General features: G+C 46.2%; 1 protein-coding gene across 3 annotated transcripts in view; it reads right to left on the bottom strand.

Moving 5' to 3' along the window:
* Positions 1 to 466: 466 nt before the first annotated feature.
* LOC135376389 (uncharacterized) overlaps positions 467 to 20,331 on the bottom strand; it is a 30,099-nt gene continuing 10,234 nt past the window's right edge. The window contains exons 6-12 of one of the 3 annotated variants that reach the window (XM_064608889.1): positions 18,913 to 18,954; positions 17,514 to 17,552; positions 12,124 to 12,165; positions 8,639 to 8,675; positions 3,124 to 3,165; positions 1,776 to 1,814; positions 473 to 1,033 (exon numbers count right to left, since the gene is read on the bottom strand). In XM_064608889.1, the coding sequence (XP_064464959.1) occupies positions 948 to 1,033; positions 1,776 to 1,814; positions 3,124 to 3,165; positions 8,639 to 8,675; positions 12,124 to 12,165; positions 17,514 to 17,552; positions 18,913 to 18,954 (327 nt within the window). In that variant the 3' untranslated portion in view covers positions 473 to 947. Of the gene's footprint in view, positions 1,034 to 1,775; positions 1,815 to 3,123; positions 3,166 to 8,638; positions 8,676 to 12,123; positions 12,166 to 17,513; positions 17,553 to 18,912; positions 18,955 to 20,331 lie in introns of all 3 variants that reach the window. The other 2 variants (XM_064608891.1, XM_064608890.1) reach the window with 2 other exon arrangements.

Genomic DNA, 20,331 nt, shown 5'->3' with positions numbered 1-20,331 from the left:
TAACGCATTGCGTGGGCTGTGACAAGATGAGTACAACGTCCGACGCAGCAAAGATGTGATTGGTGTAAGCGAAGGGTGGAGTCAACAGACTGAGGTACTTGCATTAAAAGTTGTCCAGCATATTACTATTATTCAACAACAATCGATGCGTTTTGGGAGAGTAAAATGACGTTCTTACCGGATTCTACGGGCGCAACGAAAAGGAACGCCTAGTCCAAGGTGATCAATTACCACGATGTAAATATACGAGACGTGAGTAGGAACAACATGGTCTAGTAGTCATAGGACAGTCTCGATCCACATCGAGAAAACGCGAGACGGTGCGGTATGACTGTTTTCCATTATTTTAAATAGATAAGTCTGCTGGATAACTTCTTATGGAGCAATCTGTGCTGACTGACTACCCTCTTATGTTGTAAATCTAAAACCACTTGGATATTTCATCGATGATGATGATGATGATTATGATTATTATTATTATTATTACAGGGTGTATACCAAACTGCAGCCTTCAAATTCCATGACTTTTCCAGGTTTTCCCTGACTATTTCAAGCAAATTCCCTGAGAAAAACAAAAGGAAACTTGGTGTGCCTGCTCCTACGTTTTGATACAGATCCATCACAAAAACAGACCATTTATTGAGGCTTTCCTGCCTTTCTGCCTCAGAGCTTGTCGTGCTGGCGAAAAGCTAGTCGGGATAACGTTGCTGCGGCATTGCCGCTCAACCACCGGCATCATCCCGGCACTAATCCGCTGTTTTCCCTGACTTGAGCTTCTTTTTAGCCAAATTCCCTGACAATCCCCTGACTTTGCCAGTAACATCAAAATTCCCTGACAATTGGTGGTAGACACCCTGTATTACCCAATGAGTGTCCTAGACCCTATAAAGGTGGAGTCAGCCGACTGATGTTGTTTCATTAAAAGCTGTCCAGCATATTAGTAGTATTCATCGACGATGGATGTGTAAAATGATGTTCTTAGCGGGATCAGCACTTCTACGAGCCCTCGCAGGCACGTAATAAGCTGCTGCCACTGCAACAGAATTATTACAGCATCGTAAACTTTTGGAAATGTTTCGGAAACGTTGACATGGATACTAAGCGCGATGTAAATACACGGGGCATGGGTAAGAACAACATGGTCTAGTACAGCCTAGGACAGTCTCGATCCACATCGAGAAAACGCGAGGCGGTGTGGTATGACTGTTTTCCTTTTTTTTTTAATACGTATAAGTCCTGCCTGGAAAACTTCTTATGGAACAATCTGTGCTGACTGACTTATGTTGTAGATCTAAAAACCACCCTGGATATTTAATCGATTATTATTATTATTACCCAATGAGGGTCGTAGATGAAAGATGAAAGTCACTGAAAAGGTTAGCCAGGCTGCAGGAATCCCAACCCCACATCTTCTGGATTGCGCGGTCCAGGCTCTAACCAATTGAGCTAAGCTAACACGCTTCTCAGGCGGCTTTCCAATGGTGCGTCATCTGAAGGGAGAAGCGAGCCACTCTCTCTCACTCATCCTCCTTTCACTCTTACATTTTTTGCTCACTTCATACACACGTTAATACGACGGGATCGACGCAGGCGGAATTGTTGAACATGGAAAGAACTGATGTTCTGAGAACTGATGAAACTGAGAACATCAGTTCTTTCATGAGGGTCCTAGAACTAGAAAGGTGGAGCCAGTCGGTTGATGTTCTTTTCACTAAAACCTATCCAGCATATTACTAATATTCATCGACGATGGATGTGTAAAATGATCTTCTTACCGGGATCAGCACTTCTACGTTTAAGAAATTCTTCCAGCACTGCAACAGAATTATTACAGCGTCGTAAACATTTGGACATGTTTCGGAAACGCTGACATGGATACTAAGCGCGATGTAAATGCACGGGACTTGAGTACACTCTTAAAAATGAACTTCACCACGTAGCACGCTCCTAGCCAACCATCATCCCGAATGACAACGTTCTCGCCCCTGATTTGTTGAAAACGGGAGGCGGAGCCTATTCTGTGCCGTGCATAATAGGTACAAAATAGGCTCCGCCTCCCGTTTTCAACAAATCAGGGGCGAGAGCGTTGTCATTCGTGATGATGGTTGGCTAGGAGCGTGCTGTGTGGTGAAGTTCATTTTTATTAGTGTAGGAACAGAATGTCTCTCGCTATTCTGGGCATGCGCAGAACCATCTATGCTATCCCTTACTTGCGCAAACAGGATAGCACACGACGTACTAAAACTCTGTATTGTTTCATTGGGAATGGCGATCGATGCCTGGAGGAGTCTCTTCAGCTTTCAAGCACGGACAGTTTTCGCGGGTTTGTTACAGTTTCTTATTCCATGTTCTCAACTTTAAATGTTGTATAATTCAACTTTTTTAATGACTGTTATAAGTGGAGGGTGAGTGCGGGTAAGCAAACTTGGATCCGCACTGTACCATCGCGTGTGTGACCCGCTCCCGCACGCGCAAGAATTTAATCCGGGTGACTCGCACCCGCAGTTCTGTCTGTATGTCCGCATACCCGCATTCGGCCCCACAGGGGGAAATGTTCCTCTTCCAGTTTACCGCTGTTTCTATTTTAAAACGAAGGAAATTCTGAGTGTTGGCTACGTGTGTCGGACGGCTTCAATCATATGCCAATGAAACTGCAATCCAACAGAGAGCCATATATGTCTGCATTAGTAACCGAACTCACCCGCCAGCACTTGCCTGCTGTTGTCTGGCACATGGATTTATACGGCCAACGATATGGCGCACTGCTGAGCTCGCGTGCGACAGAGAGGGATTACTTAGTTGGCGATGGAGTGCATTGCGGGTACACCCGCATTTTGCCCACTACCCGCAGCTATCGCGAATTCCTATCCGCAAATCGTGACGATGTGCGGGTAACTGCGGGTAGCAGCGTAATGCGCCCGCAGGTCTGCACCCGGCTCAGCCCTGCTCGCAAGGGCGGAAAACAGTGCAGACACAATGGGGCAAATGAAAAAAAAAAAGACAAGAAGAAAACGAAAAATTCTAAGTATTGCACAATTGGAGGGCACCAAATGTGGGAACGAAATTTGCATTTTTCGCGGTTAATTCGAGAACAGAATAAGTGAATTCTATTGCAATACTTACAATAGCCAGGAGATGCTTCACGTGCCTTGAACTTTGAATTCTCTGCATGGAATATAGTCATCAGTATATATTGGACTTTGTGTTGGGAAGAGTATATACTACTCACGGCCACTCAAAACATAATCTGAAGAACTAAGTTACAGCTAAGGCTTCCGGGATCTTCAGATTGAGAAAAAAAAGAGGGAAAAAAAGAAAAAACGTACTCCTCTCTTTAGCGTCCAGCAGAGGTCAGCAAGAAAAGTCATATCCTGAGGTCTCGTTAATCGCCTTTATGGCGGCGAGTGCGTTACTCTCCCCCACGACAAACGATATCTTGACCCTTCGCAGCAGCCTACGTTATATTTATTTTTCTCCAAGGTATGCCGGTATAACTCATAGATCACTGTATTCCACATGACGACATCTCGGACCTTTTTCTTTGGGGATATCCTGCGGTTTTTCTTCCTGTTTTTCTGCGTATCGCTGTTCGCGTCCTCCTCAAACTGTACAGGGAAACCAGGGCATGTAGATCGTCTTATTAGAGGGACAGCTGTTTTTGCAACGCAGGAAGATAGTGCGCGAGCAAAAGTTGCGTCGCAAATACATCGAGGAAATTTCGATTTCAAGATGTTCACGTCACCAGGACGTTCGCACGAGTTAATACAGATTGTCCTGTTCCGCAAGGTGTGTTTGCCTGAGAAGCTCGGAGTACATGCCTCCGTACATGCTCCGTGCTCCACGGAGTTTCTTACTCCGTGCATGACGAGTAAGGGCCTTCTGTAAGACAGCTTGCTGATGCAATTTCGCGAGTATGCGTTTTTCCCCAGCAGTAGCTTTTTCTTCAAATTTCTTTATGTCTAACGAGGCGAATCTCGTCTCTGAATCTCGTAAAGTCCCCCAACCCTGTTACAAGCGCAGGCGTCGTCGGTGAATGTCCTGAAGGTCGAGTGCAATAGGGGAGGACGGGAAGGTACAGACTGGTGAAACTAAAGAAGGTTCATAATAAAGAGAACTGAATGTTCTTGGGCTGAAACAACGTAGAAAGTACAAATACATACAAAGCCTCAAATTGCCTAAGAAATTAACGATGAAAGATGAAAGTCACTGAAAAGGCTAAACAGCTGCAAGACTGGAACCCACATCAACTGTTCGCTTAGCTCAATCGGTAGAGCTTGAACCGCGGTAATCCAGAAGATGTGAGTTCGAGCCCTATAGCTGGCTAACCTTTTCAGTGACTTTCATCTTAGAGCGTTGAGAAGACACATACCATCCACACCTATTACACTTGACTTTCAGTGCATTGTGCTGCTTGGAATACCGCATTCGTTCGTAAACCCCTTGCTATAACGAACCCGAAGCGACTAAGCACGTCCATCTTATTATTGGGCAAGGGAAAGGTGTCTTCCGCAAGCGGACCAACCATTCTCCATGATAGTATTGTTTTCCTATCTTTGACTACACTGTTAAAACAGAACTTTACCGCATAGCACGCTCCTAGCCAACCATCACACCGAATGATATCATTCTGTGTCATGATTTGTTCAAAACAGGGGGAGGCGCCTATCTGGGACAAGATAATCTGCCCCAGATAGGCGCTTCCTCCCATTTTCGACAAATCAATGCACAGAATGATATCATTCGGAATGATGGTTGGCTATGAGCCGTGCTGATGCGGTGAAGCTCATGCTTTACCAGTTGTAGGGGTTATCGCGTCCTGATTCAAAGAGAGAGGTGGGCGTACGCCTTTTTGTGGCAAATTTGGATACATGAAAGTTGTCACAAAGAGGCGTACCGACTACCTCTCTCTTCAAATCAGAAGCGATAACCCTATCCTCCGTGGGCAATTGATTGACCGCACAGCTTGCTATGCGGTGAAGTTCTTTTTTTAGAGTGTGTTGAAAGCGCAGGCGGGCGGCGTTCGCAAAACACTCGTTCGTTTTATATTGGATTCTCTTTTGGTTTCTTATTTGTTTCCCTTGCTAGGTTGTAACGAACCCGAAGCGACGAAGCACATCCATCTTATTATTGGGCAAGGGAAAGGTGTCTTCCCGCAAGCGACCAACCACTCTCCATGATAGTATTGTTTTTCCTATCTTTGACTACACTCTTAAAAATGACTTCACCGCATAGCACGTTCTTAGCCAACGTCATCTCGAATGATATCGTTATCTGCCCTGATTTGTTGAAAACGGGGAGGCGTACGCCTTTTTTTGTGACACTTATGCTGTTCATAATTGTCCAGAAAAGGCGTACGCCTCCCGTTTTCAACAAATCTGGGCAGATAACATTATCATTTTGAGATGATGGTTGGCTAGGAGCGTGCTGTGCAGTGAAGTTCATTTTTAAGAGTGTAGAGGGAACCTGTTCTCGTCAAAGGTAGTCGCCCAGATTGCATACACCCCATTCCTCAACCGTCACCCTCAAGGTGGAGCGTCACGCTCCGTCCACGTTGCTAGAGGGGCTTCCAAGCTAGCTCCTGTGTTCACGATGCGTCTTGCACTGCCACTGCTCACGCTAATGGCGGAAAAGTGTTTATCATAAAGGTAGCCCTAAAGTTATGCTGTGGGTTACTTTGTGCTGATTACATTATTCATTTCGTGTTTTTTTTTTTTTTTCTTATGTCCTAAATTACCAAAAGGTACTCTTCGTGTTTTTGCAAACATTGCAAGTTTCTGCAATATTTACCTGGCTGAATTTGGGCTGTAGTATCTGATTGGCTAACGGACATAGTTTGTGGTATGACCAATAGGTATACACGAAAACGATTCCGTTTCCTTCAAGAGTGTTCAGGAACATGGGGAACGTCATTTTGACATCTGCTGTCCTGAAGCAAGTCTCATTCGTACAACATATTGGATGTCGTGACAACTCAAAGAGGAAGAGACGTATCTTAGACTCGAAGAAAAGGCATCGTCCCTTGATCCAGATTTATTTCGTCGTCTCTTCATCCAGATTACCATCGTCATCCTCATCTTCATGCACATAGAGACACTGACCACTATCGTGAGACCGACTTCCATGGAGGAAGGAAAGAGAGGAGGAGTCCTATTGCTCTGAGAAGTGAAGCCGAGATTGGGGACAGTGACATCACCGCTCGTTTTCCGCTTTCGATTACACACATCTCTATGAGAGACCTCAACGCATAGTTTTGGAATACTTGGAAAGGTGCGGTCTAGCGCGTCAAAGTGGCCCCCCAAAGGTGTCGTATGCAAAGCGACCCTATTCAGGTAACGTGAACCCCCTCGTGCCCCCAAAGAAGCTACTGCTCATGTCCCATCCTCACCTCACTTGCCCCACAATTCTCTTTTCTGAAGAAGAGCAGTTTTCTTATTCTTTCCTCCATGGCAACTTCAGTCAGCGAACGCAGCACCACCACCGCTTAGTCAACGCCACACAGCTGCAATGTAACCTAAGACCCTTCGTTTGGTGTTTGTTCTCAACATGAGTGTAACGAGGCACGCTACCACCCTTCTTTCAATGTCCGTAGGTTTTTTAATCTAAAGGTCGAAGGGATGCTCTTCTCAGAGTCCATCATCACAGACACAGAGGCCGTGCCGGACACGATGACGGTGTGCTGACCCTTGTGGTTACCCCGCCATATCAGCGTTCGCCTACGGAACACTATCTGATGTGGTGACACGATGTGATTAATCGTCCTTTATGTAGCAGGAGACACATTCGGTGTTGATGCGTTGAGCGTTTTAGTGGATTCTAAATCTAACGGCATTGCGTGGGCTGTGACAAGATGTGTACAACGTCCCGACGCAGCAAAGATATGATTGGTGTATGCGAAGGGTGGAGGTCAACAGACTGAGGTACTTGCATTAAAAGTTTGTCCAGCATATACTATTATTCAACAACAATCGATGCGTTTTGGGAGAGTAAAATGACGTTTCTTTACCGGGATTCTACGGGCGCAACGAAAAAGGAACGCCTAGTCCCAAGGGTGATCAATTACCCACGATGTAAATATACGAGAGCGTGTGAGTAGGAGACAGACATGGTTCTAGTACATCATAGGACAGTCTCGATCCACATCGAGAAAATTGCGAGATGGTGCGGTATGACTGTTTTCCATTATTTTTTAAATAGATAAGTCTGCTGGTATAACTTCTTATGGAGCAATCTGTGCTGACTGACTACCCTCTTATGTTTGTAAATCTAAAACCCACTTGGATATTTCGATCGATGAATGATGATGGATGATTGATGATGATTAATTTATTATTATTACAGGGTGTATACGCAAACTGCAGCCTTCAATTTTCCATGACTTTTCCAGGTTTCCCTGACTATTTCAAGCAAAGTCCCCTGAGAAAAACAAAAGGGAAACGTTGGTGTGCCTGCTCCTACGTTTTGATACAGATTCATCACAAAAACAGACCATTTATTGAGGCTTTCCTGCCTTTTCTGCCTCAGAGGCTTGTCCGTGCTGTGCGAAAAGCTAGTTCCGGGATAAACGTATGCTGCGGCATTGCCCGCTCGAACCACCGGCATAATCCCGGCACTAATTCCGCTGTTTTCCCTGACTTGAGCTTCTTTTTTAGCCAATTCCATGACAATCCCGCTGACTTTGCCAGTAACATCAAAATTCCCTGGACAATTTGGTGGGTAGACACCCGTGTATTACCCAATGAGTGTCCTAGACCCTATAAAGGTGGGAGTCAGCCGACTGATGTTTGTTTCAATTAAAAGCTGTCCAGCATATTAGTAGTATTCAGATCGACGATGGATTGTGTAAAAATGATGTTCTTAGCGGATCAGCACTTCTACGAGCCCTCGGCAAGGCACGTAATAAGCTGCTGCCACTGCCAACAGAGATTATTACAGCATCGTAAACTTTTGGAAATGTTTCGAGAAACGTTGACATGGATACAAAGCGCGATGTAAATACACGGGGCCATGGGTAAGAACAACATGGTCTAGTACAGCCTAGGACAGTCTCGATCCACATCGAGAAAACGCGAGGCGGTGTGGTATGACTGTTTAGCATCCTTTTTTTTAAATACGTATAAGTTCTGCTGGATAACTTCTTATGGAACAGTCTGTGCTGAACTGACTTATGTTGTAGATCTAAAACCCACCTGGATTATTTAATCGATTATGATTATTAGTCCCAATGAGGGTCGTAGATGAAAGATGAAAGTCACTGAAAAGGTTAGCCAGCTGCAGGAATCCAATCCCACATCTTCTGGATTGCCGGTCCAGGGGCTTCTACCAATTGAGCTTAAGCTAACACGCTTTCTCAGCGGCTTCCAATGGTGCGTCATCTGAAGGGAGAAGCGAGCCACTCTCTCTCACTCATCCTCCTTTCACTCTTACATTTTTGCTCACTCATACACACGTTAATACGACGGGATCGACGCAGGCGGAATTGTTGAACATGAAAGAACTGATGAACTGAGAACATCAGTTCTTTCATGAGGGTCATAGAACCTAGAAAGGTGGAGCCAGTCGGTTGATGTTCTTTCACTAAAACCTATCCAGCATATTACTAATATTCATCGACGATGGATGTGTAAAATGATCTTCTTACCGGGATCAGCACCTACGTTTAAGAAATTCTTCCAGCACTGCAACAGAATTATTACAGCGTCGTAAACATTTGGACATGTTTCGGAAACGCTGACATGGATACTAAGCGCGATGTAAATGCACGGGACTTGAGTACACTCTTAAAAATGAGGGGGGGGGGGGGGTGTCGAGGTAGCTTGCCGTTGTTGGCCGCACTCAAGTGGGCATCGTCACGACTATGGCCAAAAAAAAAAAGGAAAAGAAGGTGGGAGAAAGGGGAGTTGAGGACTTCAAAGTGATGTAGAAGCAGGATGACCGGTACTGATGGGACGGAAGCACACTGTAGGTGAGAGGTGCACTAGAGTGGTCTCTCCGCTAGGCCCGTTGCTTGGAGAAAGCGCACGAGGCCGCGAGTTTTTGAAAGTCGTTCCGCACAAGAACCTTCGGGGAAGAGGACGTCCGTCAGTATACCAGGCCTGGCGTGGGGAAGATGGGTTTCCCGCATGGCATGGTATGCACGGCATTCTGTCAGGATATGCGCAATTGTCTCCGGATGATTACAGTGTCCGCAACTGGAATCCTCCCTGGAGCCGATCTTGCACAGTTGAGAGTTCGTGAAAGCAGATCCTGTGCGTAATCGATGGAGCATTGTCTGCATACCACGGGGAAGATCTTTCGTGGGGAGAGAGGGTCGGTGATTCTGCATGATGTCCTGTATGCCAGGGTGACGCACCTCAACTAGCTGTTTGACGACCAAGAGCCTGTCAGTGTCGGCCGGGACTGCTAAGGATGGGCTGCAGCTGTTGTGTGCTGAGGAAGCTAGCTGGTCCGCTCGTTCGTTGCCTCTGATGCCGACATGAGATGGGATCCATTGGAGCGTAAGCTCACCTCCGGTTAGCCTATGCTGGGCACACGATCTCCTTATACATCGGGCCAGAATGCTACCACACATGGGGTTTATCACGTTGTTGAGGGCACTTTTGGAGTCCGTAAGCAAGACGGCCTTAGGTATTCCGGTGACTTGAACCGCAGCAGCTGCGTGTAGCAAGGCCAGGAGTTCGGCCGTCGTAGATGAGATTGGGTAGCGAACTGATTTCCCTTGCCAGGCCTTGTTTATTGACGGGATGTAGTACGCACTGGTAGCACTTTTGGAACGGTGGTCAATGGAGCCATCCGTGAACACCAGAGTATGTGTGTGATAAACGTTGCTGATCAGGTTCTCAGCCGCCATCCTGGCCACTAGGGGGCTGGACTCGCTCTTCTTCCGTAGACCCGGATGTGAAGCGTTGTTGCGGGCACGAACTCCCGCCACGGCGGCGTAGGTGGACTAGCTGGGAGCCGAGGAAGAGCGCCCCTGTTGGCTAGAGAGCTGGTGGCACTAGCCAGGCGTCCTAGGGATGTGTGTGTCCTCTGTTCGAGGTCGGTGAAGAGGGAATGCTTGCTGATGGATGTTGATGCATCATCCAGAAACTGGAGTCCTTTGAGCTCAGAGTGGACACAATGCGTGACAAGATCAGGGCTTTGTGAAGGGTGAGCAATGACCGCGTATTGCAGCCCCATGACTTACCGCTGATTCTGCGTAGCAGGTTGAGCGTTTTCTTCCCCTTGCAAATAGTCTCGTTTACTTGCTTAGACCAGCGTAATGTGCTATCGATGGTGACACCAAGATATTTACATGACGCGCATCTTGGGATGGGAGTGTTGTTAATGCTGAGGCTTGGGAAGTCTTTGCCCACGTACTTTCCACGGGGAATGCAGACCATGCATTTTGACTTCTCTGGTGATGCTTCCAGCCCTCTCGCAAGCAGCGCTGCATTGAGCCCGTTCAAGGCAATATCAGCTGTGTCACGAACTTTCTCCTTGTCCGTTCCCACAATGCGGAGGCAGATGTCGTCCGCGTAGATGGTGAGATGAAGGGCATACGGTGTAGGGCGAATTCCTCGGTGAATCCCTGCCATGATTAGGTTGAATAGTATAGGTGATAGAACACTGCCTTGTGGGACTCCTCGCTCAAACTTCTTCACAGAGCTGATACACCCGCGGACGGAGACGTCAAACGTTCTGTTGGACAGAAAGTCACATAGGTATCCTAGAAGGCGGCCAGTGACTCGAGCTGCTTCGAGCGCAGCGAAACATGCCGAGTGCGTTACCGAGTCGTATGCCTTCTTCACGTCAATGAAGAAAGCGAGAGCAAACTCATTGGACTCTCTCGCTTGCTTCAGGCTAGTAGCCACTTCAGCGATTGCGTCTTAAAAATGAACTTCACCACGTAGCACGCTCCTAGCCAACCATCATCCCGAATGACAACGTTCACTCGCCCCTGATTTGTTGAAAACGGGAGGCGGAGCCTATTCTGTGCCGTGCATAATAGGTACAAAATTGGCTCCGCCTCCCGTTTTCAACAAATCAGGGGCGAGAGCGTTGTCATTCGTGATGATGGTTGGCTAGGAGCGTGCTGTGTGGTGAAGTTCATTTTTATTAGTGTAGGAACAGAATGTCTCTCGCTATTCTGGGCATGCGCAGAACCATCTATGCTATCCCTTACTTGCGCAAACAGGATAGCACACGACGTACTAAAACTCTGTATTGTTTCATTGGGAATGGCGATCGATGCTGGAGGAGTCTCTTCAGCTTTCAAGCACGGACAGTTTTCGCCGGATTTGTTACAGTTTCTTATTCCATGTTCTCAACTTATAATGTTGTATAATTCAACTTTTTTAATGACTGTTATAAGTGGAGGGTGAGTGCGGGTAAGCAAACTTGGATCCGCACTGTACCATCGCGTGTGTGACCCGCTCCCGCACGCGCAAGAATTTAATCCGGGTGACTCGCACCCGCAGTTCTGTCTGTATGTCCGCATACCCGCATTCGGCCCCACAGGGGGAAATGTTCCTCTTCCAGTTTACCGCTGTTTCTATTTAAACCGAAGGAAATTCTGAGTGTTGGCTACGTGTGTCGGACGGCTTCAATCATATGCCAATGAAACTGCAATCCAACAGAGAGCCATATATGTCTGCATTAGTAACCGAACTCACCCGCCCAGCACTTGCCTGCTGTTGTCTGGCACATGGATTTATACGGCCAACGATATGGCGCACTGCTGAGCTCGCGTGCGACAGAGAGGGATTACTTAGTTGGCGATGGAGTGCATTGCGGGTACACCCGCATTTTGCCCACTACCGCAGCTATCGCGAATTCCTATCCGCAAATCGTGACGATATGCGGGTAACTGCGGGTACCCGCAGGTATGCCAGCACCCGCGCTCAGCTCTAGTTATAATGTGCCCCAGTCGCTCGTTGACAACGGCTTAGGTAATACACAATACCCTGCTCGCAAGGGCGGAAAACACTGCAGACACAATGGGCAAATGAAAAAAAAAGAAAGACAAGAAGAAAACGAAAAATTCTAAGTATTGCACAATTGGAGGGCACCAAATGTGGGAACGAAATTTGCATTTTTCGCGGTTAATTCGAGAACAGAATAAGTGAATTCTATTGCAATACTTACAATAGCCAGGAGATGCTTCACGTGCCTTGAACTTTGAATTCTCTGCATGGAATATAGTCATCAGTATATATTGGACTTTGTGTTGGGAGGAGTATATACTACTCACGGCCACTCAAAACATAATCTGAAGAACTAAGTTACAGCTAAGGCTTCCGGGATCTTCAGATTGAGAAAAAAAAGAGGGAAAAAAAGAAAAAACGTACTCCTCTCTTTAGCGTCCAGCAGAGGTCAGCAAGAAAAGTCATATCCTGAGGTCTCGTTAATCGCCTTTATGGCGGCGAGTGCGTTACTCTCCCCCACGACAAACGATATCTTGACCCTTCGCAGCAGCCTACGTTATATTTATTTTTCTCCAAGGTATGCCGGTATAACTCATAGATCACTGTATTCCACATGACGACATCTCGGACCTTTTTCTTTGGGGATATCCTGCGGTTTTTCTTCCTGTTTTTCTGCGTATCGCTGTTCGCGTCCTCCTCAAACTGTACAGGGAAACCAGGGCATGTAGATCGTCTTATTAGAGGGACAGCTGTTTTTGCAACGCAGGAAGATAGTGCGCGAGCAAAAGTTGCGTCGCAAATACATCGAGGAAATTTCGATTTCAAGATGTTCACGTCACCAGACGTTCGCACGAGTAATACAGATGTCTATTCCGCAAGGTGTGTTGCCTGAGAGCACGGAGTACATGCTCCGTACATGCTCCGTGCTCCGGAGTTCTTACTCCGTGCATGACAGTAAGGGCTTCTGTAAGACAGCTTCTGATGCATTTCGCGAGTATGCGTTTTCCCAGCAGTAGCTTTTTCTTCAAATTTCTTATGTCTAACGAGGCGAATCTCGTCTCTGAATCTCGTAAAGTCCCCAACCCTGTTACAAGCGCAGGCGTCGTCGGTGAATGTCCTGAAGGTCGAGTGCAATAGGGGAGGACGGGAAGGTACAGACTGGTGAAACTAAGAAGGTTCATAATAAGAGAACTGAATGTTCTTGGGCTGAAACAACGTAGAAAGTACAAATACATACAAAGCCTCAAATTGCCTAAGAAATTAACGATGAAAGATGAAAGTCACTGAAAAGGCTAAACAGCTGCAAGACTGGAACCCACATCACTGTTCGCTTAGCTCAATCGGTAGAGCTTGAACCGCGGTAATCCAGAAGATGTGAGTTCGAGCCCTATAGCTGGCTAACCTTTTCAGTGACTTTCATCTTAGAGCGTTGAGAAGACACATACCATCCACACCTATTACACTTGACTTTCAGTGCATTGTGCTGCTTGGAATACCGCATTCGTTCGTAAACCCCTTGCTATAACGAACCCGAAGCGACTAAGCACGTCCATCTTATTATTGGGCAAGGGAAAGGTGTCTTCCGCAAGCGGACCAACCATTCTCCATGATAGTATTGTTTTCCTATCTTTGACTACACTGTTAAAACAGAACTTTACCGCATAGCACGCTCCTAGCCAACCATCACACCGAATGATATCATTCTGTGTCATGATTTGTTCAAAACAGGGGGAGGCGCCTATCTGGGACAAGATAATCTGCCCCAGATAGGCGCTTCCTCCCATTTTCGACAAATCAATGCACAGAATGATATCATTCGGAATGATGGATGGCTATGAGCGTGCTGATGCGGTGAAGCTCTGCTTTACCAGTGTAGGGTTATCGCGTCTGATTCAAAGAGAGAGGTGGGCGTACGCCTTTTTGTGGCAATTTGGATACATGAAAGTTGTCACAAAAAGGCGTACGACTACCTCTCTCTTCAAATCAGAAGCGATAACCCTATCATCCGTGGCAATGGTTGACGCACAGCTTGCTATGCGGTGAAGTTCTTTTTTTAGAGTGTGTTAAAAGCGCAGGCGGCGGCGTTCGCAAACACTCGTTCGTTTATATTGGATTCTCTTTTGGTTTCTTATTGGTTTCCCTTGCTAGGTTGTAACGAACCCGAAGCGACGAAGCACATCCATCTTATTATTGGGCAAGGGAAAGGTGTCTTCCGCAAGCGGACCAACCACTCTCCATGATAGTATTGTTTTCCTATCTTTGACTACACTCTTAAAAATGAACTTCACCGCATAGCACGTTCTTAGCCAACCGTCATCTCGAATGATATCGTTATCTGCCCTGATTTGTTGAAAACGGGAGGCGTACGCCTTTTTTGTGACACTTATGCTGTTCATAATTGTCACAGAAAAGGCGTACGCCTCCCGTTTTCAACAAATCAGGGCAGATAACGATATCATTTGAGATTATGGTTGGCTAGGAGCGTGCTGTGCAGTGAAGTTCATTTTTAAGAGTGTAGAGGAGACCTGTTCTCGTCAAAGGTAGTCGCCCAGATTGCATACACCCCATCCTCAACGTCACCCTCAAGGTGGAGCGTCACGCTCCGTCCACGTTGCCAGAGGGGCTTCCAAGCAAGCTCCTGTGTTCACGATGCGTCTTGCACTGCCACTGCTCACTAATGGCGGAAAAGTGTTATCATAAAGGTAGCCAAAGTTATGCTGTGGTTACTTTGTGCTGATTACATTATTCATTTCGAGTTTTTTTTTTTTTCTTATGTCCTAAATTACCAAAAGGTACTCTTCGTGTTTTGCAAACATTGCAAGTTCTGCAATATTTACCTGGCTGAATTTGGGCTGTAGTATCTGATTGGCTAACGGACATAGTTTGTCGTATGACCAATAGGTATACACGAAAACGATTCCGTTTCCTTCAAGAGTGTTCAGGAACATGGGAACGTCATTTTGACATCTGCTGTCCTGAAGCAAGTCTCATTCGTACAACATATTGGATGTCGTGACAACTCAAAGAGGAAGAGACGTATCTTAGACTCGAAGAAAAGGCATCGTCCTTGATCCAGATTTATTTCGTCGTCTCTTCATCCAGATTACCATCGTCATCCTCATCTTCATGCACATAGAGACACTGACCACTATCGTGAGACCGACTTCCATGGAGGAAGGAAAGAGAGGAGGAGTCCTATTGCTCTGAGAAGTGAAGCCGAGATTGGGGACAGTGACATCACCGCTCGTTTTCCGCTTTCGATTACACACATCTCTATGAGAGACCCCAACGCATAGTTTCGGAATACTTGGAAAGGTGCGGTCTAGCGCGTCAAAGTGCCCCCCAAAGTGTCGTATGCAAAGCGACCCTATTCAGGTAACGTGACCCCCTCGTGCCCCCAAAGAAGCTACTGCTCATGTCCCATCCTCACCTCACTTGCCCCACAATTCTCTTTTCTGAAGAAGAGCATTTTCTTATTCTTTCCTCCATGGCAACTTCAGTCAGCGAACACAGCACCACCACCGCTTAGTCAATGCCACACAGCTGCATGTAACCTAAGACCCTTCGTTCTGTGTTCTCAACATGAGTGTAACGAGCACGCACCACCCTTCTTTCAATGTCCTAGGTTTTTAATCTAAAGGTCGAAGGATCTCTTCTCAGATCCATCATCACAGACACAGAGGCCGTGCCGGACACGATGACGGTGTGCTGATCCTTGTGGTTACCCCGCATATCAGCGTTCGCTACGGACACTAATCTGATGTGGTGACACGAATGTGATAATCGTCTTTATAGCAGGAGACACATTCGGTGTTGATGCGTTGAGCGTTTTAGTGGATCTTAATCTAACGCATTGCGTGGGCTGTGACAAGATGAGTACAACGTCCGACGCAGCAAAGATGTGATTGGTGTAAGCGAAGGATGGAGTCAACAGACTGAGGTACTTGCATTAAAAGTTGTCCAGCATATTACTATTATTCAACAACAATCGATGCGTTTTGGGAGAGTAAAATGACGTTCTTACCGGGATTCTACGGGCGCAACGAAAAGGAACGCCTAGTCCAAGGTGATCAATTACCCACGATGTAAATATACGAGACGTGAGTAGGAACAACATGGTCTAGTACATCATAGGACAGTCTCGATCCACATCGAGAAAATGCGAGACGGTGCGGTATGACTGTTTTCCATTATTTTAAATAGATAAGTCTGCTGGATAACTTCTTATGGAGCAATCTGTGCTGACTGACTACCCTCTTATGTTGTAAATCTAAAACCACTTGGATATTTCATCGATGATGATGATGATGATTATTATTATTATTATTATTATTACAGGGTGTATACCAAACTGCAGCCTTCAAATTCCATGACTTTTCCAGGTTTTCCCTGACTATTTCAAGCAAATTCCCTGAGAAAAACAAAAGGAAACTTGGTGTGCCTGCTCCTACGTTTTGATACAGATCCATCACAAAAACAGACCATTTATTGAGGCTTTCCTGCCTTTCTGCCTCAGAGCTTGTCGTGCTGGCGAAAAGCTAGTCGGGATAACGTTGCTGCGGCATTGCCGCTCAACCACCGGCATAATCCCGGCACTAATCCGCTGTTTTCCCTGACTTGAGCTTCTTTTTAGCCAAATTCCCTGACAATCCCCTGACTTTGCCAGTAACATCAAAATTCCCTGACAATTGGTGGTAGACACCCTGTATTACCCAATGAGTGTCCTAGACCCTATAAAGGTGGAGTCAGCCGACTGATGTTGTTTCATTAAAAGCTGTCCAGCATATTAGTAGTATTCATCGACGATGGATGTGTAAAATGATGTTCTTAGCGGGATCAGCACTTCTACGAGCCCTCGCAGGCACGTAATAAGCTGCTGCCACTGCAACAGAATTATTACAGCATCGTAAACTTTTGGAAATGTTTCGGAAACGTTGACATGGATACTAAGCGCGATGTAAATACACGGGGCATGGGTAAGAACAACATGGTCTAGTACAGCCTAGGACAGTCTCGATCCACATCGAGAAAACGCGAGGCGGTGTGGTATGACTGTTTTCCTTTTTTTTTAATACGTATAAGTCTGCTGGATAACTTCTTATGGAACAATCTGTGCTGACTGACTTATGTTGTAGATCTAAAACCACCTGGATATTTAATCGATTATTATTATTATTACCCAATGAGGGTCGTAGATGAAAGATGAAAGTCACTGAAAAGGTTAGCCAGCTGCAGGAATCCAACCCACATCTTCTGGATTGCCGGTCCAGGGCTCTACCAATTGAGCTAAGCTAACACGCTTTCTCAGCGGCTTCCAATGGTGCGTCATCTGAAGGGAGAAGCGAGCCACTCTCTCTCACTCATCCTCCTTTCACTCTTACATTTTTGCTCACTCATACACACGTTAATACGACGGGATCGACGCAGGCGGAATTGTTGAACATGAAAGAACTGATGTTCTGAGAACTGATGAACTGAGAACATCAGTTCTTTCATGAGGGTCATAGAACCTAGAAAGGTGGAGCCAGTCGGTTGATGTTCTTTCACTAAAACCTATCCAGCATATTACTAATATTCATCGACGATGGATGTGTAAAATGATCTTCTTACCGGGATCAGCACTTCTACGTTTAAGAAATTCTTCCAGCACTGCAACAGAATTATTACAGCGTCGTAAACATTTGGACATGTTTCGGAAACGCTGACATGGATACTAAGCGCGATGTAAATGCACGGGACTTGAGTACACTCTTAAAAATGAACTTCACCACGTAGCACGCTCCTAGCCAACCATCATCCCGAATGACAACGTTCTCGCCCCTGATTTGTTGAAAACGGGAGGCGGAGCCTATTCTGTGCCGTGCATAATAGGTACAAAATAGGCTCCGCCTCCCGTTTTCAACAAATCAGGGGCGAGAGCGTTGTCATTCGTGATGATGGTTGGCTAGGAGCGTGCTGTGTGGTGAAGTTCATTTTTATTAGTGTAGGAACAGAATGTCTCTCGCTATTCTGGGCATGCGCAGAACCATCTATGCTATCCCTTACTTGCGCAAACAGGATAGCACACGACGTACTAAAACTCTGTATTGTTTCATTGGGAATGGCGATCGATGCCTGGAGGAGTCTCTTCAGCTTTCAAGCACGGACAGTTTTCGCGGGTTTGTTACAGTTTCTTATTCCATGTTCTCAACTTTAAATGTTGTATAATTCAACTTTTTTAATGACTGTTATAAGTGGAGGGTGAGTGCGGGTAAGCAAACTTGGATCCGCACTGTACCATCGCGTGTGTGACCCGCTCCCGCACGCGCAAGAATTTAATCCGGGTGACTCGCACCCGCAGTTCTGTCTGTATGTCCGCATACCCGCATTCGGCCCCACAGGGGGAAATGTTCCTCTTCCAGTTTACCGCTGTTTCTATTTTAAAACGAAGGAAATTCTGAGTGTTGGCTACGTGTGTCGGACGGCTTCAATCATATGCCAATGAAACTGCAATCCAACAGAGAGCCATATATGTCTGCATTAGTAACCGAACTCACCCGCCAGCACTTGCCTGCTGTTGTCTGGCACATGGATTTATACGGCCAACGATATGGCGCACTGCTGAGCTCGCGTGCGACAGAGAGGGATTACTTAGTTGGCGATGGAGTGCATTGCGGGTACACCCGCATTTTGCCCACTACCCGCAGCTATCGCGAATTCCTATCCGCAAATCGTGACGATGTGCGGGTAACTGCGGGTACCCGCAGGTATGCCTGCACCCGCGCTCAGCTCTAGTTATAATGTGCCCCAGTCGCTCGTGGACAACGGCTTAGGTAATACACAATACCCTGCTCGCAAGGGCGGAAAACAGTGCAGACACAATGGGGCAAATGAAAAAAAAAGAAAGACAAGAAGAAAACGAAAAATTCTAAGTATTGCACAATTGGAGGGCACCAAATGTGGGAACGAAATTTGCATTTTTCGCGGTTAATTCGAGAACAGAATAAGTGAATTCTATTGCAATACTTACAATAGCCAGGAGATGCTTCACGTGCCTTGAACTTTGAATTCTCTGCATGGAATATAGTCATCAGTATATATTGGACTTTGTGTTGGGAGGAGTATATACTACTCACGGCCACTCAAAACATAATCTGAAGAACTAAGTTACAGCTAAGGCTTCCGGGATCTTCAGATTGAGAAAATAAAGAGGGAAAAAAAGAAAAAACGTACTCCTCTCTTTAGCGTCCAGCAGAGGTCAGCAAGAAAAGTCATATCCTGAGGTCTCGTTAATCGCCTTTATGGCGGCGAGTGCGTTACTCTCCCCCACGACAAACGATATCTTGACCCTTCGCAGCAGCCTACGTTATATTTATTTTTCTCCAAGGTATGCCGGTATAACTTATAGATCACTGTATTCCACATGACGACATCTCGGACCTTTTTCTTTGGGGATATCCTGCGGTTTTTCTTCCTGTTTCTCTGCGTATCGCTGTTCGCGTCCTCCTCAAACTGTACAGGGAAACCAGGGCATGTAGATCGTCTTATTAGAGGGACAGCTGTTTTTGCAACGCAGGAAGATAGTGCGCGAGCAAAAGTTGCGTCGCAAATACATCGAGGAAATTTCGATTTCAAGATGTTCACGTCACCAGACGTTCGCACGAGTAATACAGATGTCTGTTCCGCAAGGTGTGTTGCCTGAGAGCACGGAGTACATGCTCCGTACATGCTCCGTGCTCCGGAGTTCTTACTCCGTGCATGACAGTAAGGGCTTCTGTAAGACAGCTTCTGATGCATTTCGCGAGTATATGTTTTCACAGCAGTAGCTTTTTCTTCAAATTTCTTATGTCTAACGAGGCGAATCTCGTCTCTGAATCTCGTAAAGTTCCCAACCCTGTTACAAGCGCAGGCGTCGTCGGTGAATGTCCTGAAGGTCGAGTGCAATAGGGGAGGACGGGAAGGTACAGACTGGTGAAACTAAAGAAGGTTCATAATAAGAGAACTGAATGTTCTTGGGCTGAAACAACGTAGAAAGTACAAATACATACAAAGCCTCAAATTGCCTAAGAAATTAACGATGAAAGATGAAAGTCACTGAAAAGGCTAAACAGCTGCAAGACCGGAACCCACATCACTGTTCGCTTAGCTCAATCGGTAGAGCTTGAACCGCGGTAATCCAGAAGATGTGAGTTCGAGCCCTATAGCTGGCTAACCTTTTCAGTGACTTTCATCTTAGAGCGTTGAGAAGACACATACCATCCACACCTATTACACTTGACTTTCAGTGCATTGTGCTGCTTGGAATACCGCATTCGTTCGTAAACCCCTTGCTATAACGAACCCGAAGCGACTAAGCACGTCCATCTTATTATTGGGCAAGGGAAAGGTGTCTTCCGCAAGCGGACCAACCATTCTCCATGATAGTATTGTTTTCCTATCTTTGACTACA

Source organism: Ornithodoros turicata, unplaced genomic scaffold (genome assembly GCF_037126465.1).
Source record: "Ornithodoros turicata isolate Travis unplaced genomic scaffold, ASM3712646v1 ctg00001071.1, whole genome shotgun sequence".
Lineage (NCBI taxonomy): Eukaryota > Metazoa > Arthropoda > Arachnida > Ixodida > Argasidae > Ornithodoros > Ornithodoros turicata.
This window is presented reverse-complemented; position numbering and strand designations above follow the sequence as displayed.